Consider the following 6,378-nt stretch of genomic DNA (forward strand, 5'->3'; position numbering starts at 1 on the left):
ACATTGAGATTATTACAGTAATCAAGCCTGGAATAATCTATATTTCTATAGCTAGACCTGTGGCTCTGGAAAAAAGGGTTTTCTAACCACACAGAAATGAAAATTGTCCTTTTATCTGCAGGTACAGTAGATAAAGTACTCAGTACTGAGTTCAGTAAAACTCAGCACAACAGTTAATTTTTCTGAAACTGGTAACAGTGAAATTAGACTAAAAACAGGTCTTCCTAGTCTCTACTTATTTTTACGTCTGTTCCTATTTCAGACTTCAAGGAAATCTCATATTTTTTAAAAGCCTGTCTGGTTTTCCAGCAAATTTTATTTCCCTAATAAAAGACAAAATTACTCTTTTTACAAAGGGTGTCTCTCAGTCTGTCATGAATATTGGCCTTCAGCTTGAGAAGCATTATCAACATATTCATTTTTTGCCTTTGCCAGTACAGAGCTGCTGATACTCCTGAACAGACTGGAGTAGAGTTTAAAAGTTAAAATTTTATCAGCTGTGCAAGTCATAGATAAATGTAGTTTTAACACAATACAAGAACATTTGGTTAAAGGAACTAATTTTGTTTTTCTTCTAGTAACTATGTATTTAATTCTAAAAAATGTTTGGGGTTTTTAATCTCAGTCCTGAAGAATCTGGTCATACAAGAGTGTGCTCTAAGGGCAAATTAATTTTTTAAATTTCCATGATCTTTGAGTAACATTTACTTTCTTAAACACTTTAGAAAAGTGAAGATAATTGTAGTATAGAAATAGTTGAATGCAGTTTTAATATTTTTGTCTTTTTATTTTCCAAGTTGGCCTTGATATACAGCGAGCATATACAGCCTTCTACTTAACACCAAAACCAGAGGGACGTAAGGTGGTTACAAATCAAAAATTGAAAGCTGAATCTACACTTGAGAAATGTTATAGCTCACCCCAAAGCTTGCCAGCAGCAAAAGTAGTTACAGGTAAATGGTCAGATCACAGTATCTGGCTGATACTAAAGTCAACAGAAAATTGAATTTTGCTTTCACTAGGGAACTAAATCTTTATTCATCACTGCTGTTTCTTTCTCAAAGGTAATAAAAATACAACTCTGCTGCTTCTACTTGTAAAGTACTACACTGCAATTCTTTGATGATTTTGAAAGTAAGAAAAATCATGGGTGTTTGGTATCCAATATTACTGTTTGAATTTCTGTATTATATTTATCTAGGAGGCAGATTTAAACAGGAGATTGCTTACAAGAAATACGGCAACAGAGAATGCAACCACCGCTGTAAAAATAAAGATGTGTGTGGGCATGACTGCTGTGAGTTTCATTAAATCTACTACTTCTGATACTTTTAGAGAAATGCAATTGAGAACAGCTCCCATCATGCCAATGGCTACGTTAATAGAAACAATACTAGCAAGAGAATGGGTTGTTATGATGCAGTCATAAAAGCAATTATAAGTAGCTTTGGCAATAGCACTTTTATAGGTGCTACAATGATTAATAATACTTTTTGTACTTAGCATATGATCTTAAAAAATGTCAAACTTGTTATGCTTTTATATAAATACTATGTTAGATCTTGTAGTTAGCATGTGAAATCTTTTAGAATCTTTTAACAGAAGATATTAAGCTTAGTGGCAAAGTTTTTCAAAGTAATTTGAAAACAGTTAGGATTTATCCCTTATAACTAATCTAAAGATTATTTTACTTCATTTTCTCAGGTAAAACTGGAGTACCTCCAAAATCACAGATGAATGGAGACACAAACGTTTCTTTGTACCTAGCTGATTTAAGGAGCAGGAACTCAGTTTCATCTATACCCCCAGTAAAACGTCTAAAGGTTCGCTTGAATGCAGTCAGCCATTTCATAGGTTTATTTTAATCTGTTACATATTTGTAGGCATTGTTTGCAGAGAGAATTTTATCACTAAACATGAACATCCAAGTTTGACTTTTCTGTGTGGAGTGCAAAAAGTAAGGAAGTACAAAGGTCCAGGAATCTTTGAGAGGTTCTACTGTTCTTTGGGACATTTCCATTGGTCCACTTTTGTGCACATCCTCTATATTTTTTCTTTTATGGCATTTGATAGGTTGTGGTTGGTGAGGTTGAGAGGCATTGTTGGAAGGTACTGCACTGTGACTTGGTTTGGCAAAACATGACCTGAATGAAACAAATTGTGGCATTTATTAGTCATGCTACTAAGAGTCCTTTTTTCACTGGCAAGTAGATCCACTTGTTTATAAGAAAACTATCCCTATTGGTTTTAAACTTCTGAAACATTTCATGGCTTGCACTTTATTCCTCTGAATGTAGTGGTAAACTAGGTCTTTCTGCAGCAAGAATGACATTTGAGGTATTGGAGGGTTTTATTTCTACCTCACAGTTTTGTTTGCTTGTTTGTTTGCAGTAGAGGATTATTTAGCCTACACTAACACAGATGAGAGTCAACCAGTCTGGCTGTGCCGGGGTGCTTGCATACCTCCACTAGAAGCACATAATTCAAACCTTTTTAACTGAGTGGATTAGATAGACAGACATCAGAAAGCTTTTACAACATGTAAAAATTGTGCTAACAATATTAATGATGCCATCAAGCCTGTTAAAAAATAATAGTTCTTAGTATGTTTATATCTTATAAGTTAAAATATTTTGCTTTCTTTAGATGCAGATGTTAAATCAAGCTGAAAATGTGGATCTCAAACAATTTGTTTTTACACCTAAGTCTTTATTGCCAGCCTTGCCAAGGTATTGGAATTGCTTTCTGAATAAATTTATTTTGCAACTTTCTGTAATTGTTTTACAGACATGTAATTGATTTATTGTTTTTAAATAGGTCTAGCAATAAACTGTCATCTTTATCACCTTCAGTGGACCAGGAGGATAATATTAATACCTTAGAAGTATCTCAGAAACAACTGCAATCCCGGAATTGTGGAAAGAGTAGTAAGTTATTGCTAATGTTTAAAATTGCAGGGTTCACTGTTTTGATGTTTAAATTAATGCTTCATACTTTTCTGCCAAAGATAAAAGCAGATACTGTTTTTCAGATGCTTTGAATGTGGACTTTGAACTGAGAGACGATGTTTGGGATGATATTGATGATGAGAAATTGGTATTTGCCAGTAATTTTGTCAGTAGAGAATTAGGTAAGGTTATTTCAACAAACTTTTTTCTTTCCCAAAATTATTCTACAGGCTATTATTTGAGAATAAATTATAATAATATACAATGAATAGAACCACCTGAAATTTTTGGTTAATTGACTAGACTGACAGATTTATTATTCTGCCTTGAATGTCACATATATTTTGACAAATCCAATACAGAAGGGAGAGTTGAAAAACTCACAATTAAAGTTTTTTGTGGCCTGCAACTGCATAATTGTTGTTTCATAATGTATATTGACTGTATATCTCTGCTTATCTTTATATTAGCCCAAAACCCAAAGAAGAAATATTGCAAGAGTTAAGACACTTTCATAATTTTCAAAGTATTATTTATCATAACATGGGAAATATTTAGAAGGGGTTGTGGCTTCTTCTCAACCCTCTTTTTAAAGCTTTCATTCTTTCACAGAACATGGAAATATCTGCCTTAGAAGTCCAGATGAATGTCAGCCCCTCTGCCAGTATACATCAAGCAAAGTCACAAATAACATCTCAAAAGAGTAAGCCTTACATAATTTACTACTGTTTTATTCAGTTTAAAATATTGTCTGTATTTCACATGTATCTGTATAATTAAATGTATAGAAGGTTGTTCACTCATAAAAGTGAGTGAAATTTCAGTGTTTAAAAGGCATGCCTTGTTGCATCATTTATTTTGGTTTTTATTTAAGTGTGCAGAGAAATAAGTAGAAAAACCTGAATTGAACAGAAAATAATTTTTCCCTTCCATAAAAATACTGAAATTATTCAACTTGGTATTTTCAGTTCATGCATGGTACAAGATGAGTCCAGTATTCACAACTCAGATGTTTCTGTGGTCAATAGCACATCAAAAGTGAATTTATCTGTACAGAATAGAAATATAACTTTGGTGAGTAAAAATATATTGACAACTGAATTTTCTATCATTTGAGTACTTATTGTGTAAATATATCTGCCATATCTGACTGATGAATCAATTAGGATATCATTAATTTCAAATTGTCCAAATCATTCTCTGTTCATTGGGATATTCCTGATACAAAGAAAAAGGATATGAATTTACTTTATATAGCACAATCTCAAAACTATTTACTCAATTTGATCATTTGTCTGTCCAGTATATATTTAGATTCATCACATGCTTGGTCCTTGTCAAATATCATAATATCAATTAAATACCAGTACTACATTGTACAACAATCTGGGAGTTTCAGTTGGTTTAACCATGTATACTTTTAAACGTTTGTGTTGCAGTTCAGTTTTCAAGAAAAAACACATTCAAGTCCTTCCCAAGAGCAAAAAAATTTACAGTGTTCTTCCATCCCAGAAATAATCTCAGACTCTTCTAAATTCACTAGGAAAGAAGATTTTTTTATTTTCACAAAAGAGCAGGAAAAAGAAGTAGATCCAAGGTAAGAAAAGCTTACATATGTTTTTCTGTTTCTTCAGTGTTGCAGTGCTTAGTTCTTCATGGAATACAGACTTTTGGGCAATGTGTTAGTTTCTAATATTCATTGCTAAAAAGTTGAGTTTTCACAATAATAGTAACAAATAATTTTTCTTAAGAGACATTACTTAAAATTGCTTGTCTTGGTTTCTCTTGACTCTATGGTGTTCCTGATTCCATAGGTTTTGATGTGCTATACCTTATTTGTTTGTTTGCTTCATCTTCTTTAGATTTCTTCTTGATGATGAAACCAATGATGTCAAGCCCTTTCTTGGAATATTTGATGGTATTTTGTAAAACATGTAAACAAAATACATTGTAAGTGCTGGGGAAAGAACTTACAGTCAATTTTACAGTAAGGCTCCAGTCAAGAGAGTTTGATTCCTGTTGTATACCTATTTATTAATAGCTGGATTGCTGCATAGAATATACAATAAATTAGACACCAGTTTTGTTGTAGAATTTATAGAACATAAGAAATAATATCTTGCTTTACAAGTATTAAAGTATTTTTTGTTGACCTTGCTGTTTTCAGGATTATAAAGAAAAATATTGAAATGTGTCAAAGGAGAATAGTTCATAATTTGAGGGTACTTTAACAGATAACAGAAAATCCCATTAGAGAAAGTAAAGGATTAAGTGTTTATAGTAACATGTCCTGCTTCTCAAATAATCTTTAAGTGAAGGAAAAACTCTTTCGTTGGAAATTTTGTAATATTTTTCAGGTTTTTCTTTCAGTTTCTCTAAAGAATTTTTCATAGTGCTGGAAAATAATTAGATTTATAAACAGAAGTAATAGGATGATAGATTATCCTAGATTCTAGATATTCCTTTTGACAGTGCTATGTGTTAATAAAAAAAGTGCAACTTAAGCAGATATTGTTTCCAGATTTTCAGCAAACCAGTTGTTAAATGTCTTTTAAAATACTCTAAAACTCTCTTGCCTGTTCAGTTTCCTACCCTAGGTCATAAAAGGGACGTTCATGTGTCCTAATACAGATTTAGGCACCAGGCATTGGATTTGGATATTTTCTTGTAGCTTTAGTGTTTGAATAGTAGACTTTGCAAGTTCAACAGTTAGTAGAATATGTGATATTGCCTAAAATCCAAGAGAATGTTAAATTTTACTGTTAATTATTTAAAATGTGAGGAATTAAAATGCTACAATCACATGTGGAACATTAGCTGTCTGTTCTTTCAATGTTGTTTATGGTGCAACTAAATGCAGCTGTGTTTTTCTCCACTACCAGGTTGTAATTTTCTCAACTAATAACATTGGCGTGACTCCAGTGTTTCCTTATGCTTTTGACTTAATATAACTCTTTCTCTGCATGAAAGAATGGCCTACTCTAAGCAGCCTCAATACTCACTCCTCAATATGTTTTTGACTATGCAAATGCCAGCAGGCCCCACTACACCTCAAGTATTTTATTATATCTCAGAGTTATTAGAATGTCAGATTTCTTTTTTTCAGATTTTTTAAAATTAGGCTTCCAAGCTGATGTAAGTCAGAATTACTGTACTACTGCTACATTTAGCCCAGCAATCCTAGTCATGTACACATTCCAGTTCTGTGTCAGGGTAAGATTTAAGAATGCAGATTTTGTCTCCTGCACATCACCATCTTCTGATTTCCATGGGAAACAGGTGGCTCCTAGGCAGACACAGTGGTGTTTCTCAAAAGATGCTTCGTATAAATAATCAGGAGACCAAAACCCCAGGTCACACCCCAGAAGGTAAGTATTGACATAGCTATGGAGAGCTGTAATTGCCATTGTTTAATTGAATCCCATTAAGA

At 32.8% G+C, this 6,378-nt stretch overlaps 1 protein-coding gene across 1 annotated transcript in view; it reads left to right on the plus strand.

Moving 5' to 3' along the window:
- HFM1 (helicase for meiosis 1) overlaps positions 1-5,258 on the plus strand; it is a 32,546-nt gene extending 27,288 nt beyond the window's left edge. The window contains exons 30-39 of the mRNA XM_036387875.2: positions 798-953; positions 1,202-1,297; positions 1,705-1,823; positions 2,647-2,729; positions 2,818-2,927; positions 3,008-3,130; positions 3,561-3,651; positions 3,917-4,022; positions 4,388-4,545; positions 4,811-5,258. Coding sequence (XP_036243768.1) covers positions 798-953; positions 1,202-1,297; positions 1,705-1,823; positions 2,647-2,729; positions 2,818-2,927; positions 3,008-3,130; positions 3,561-3,651; positions 3,917-4,022; positions 4,388-4,545; positions 4,811-4,877 — 1,109 coding nt within the window. The 3' untranslated portion in view covers positions 4,878-5,258. The remainder of the gene's footprint in view (positions 1-797; positions 954-1,201; positions 1,298-1,704; positions 1,824-2,646; positions 2,730-2,817; positions 2,928-3,007; positions 3,131-3,560; positions 3,652-3,916; positions 4,023-4,387; positions 4,546-4,810) is intronic.
- Positions 5,259-6,378: the final 1,120 nt, after the last annotated feature.

The sequence above is a fragment of the Molothrus ater genome, chromosome 9, assembly GCF_012460135.2.
Source record: "Molothrus ater isolate BHLD 08-10-18 breed brown headed cowbird chromosome 9, BPBGC_Mater_1.1, whole genome shotgun sequence".
NCBI lineage: Eukaryota > Metazoa > Chordata > Aves > Passeriformes > Icteridae > Molothrus > Molothrus ater.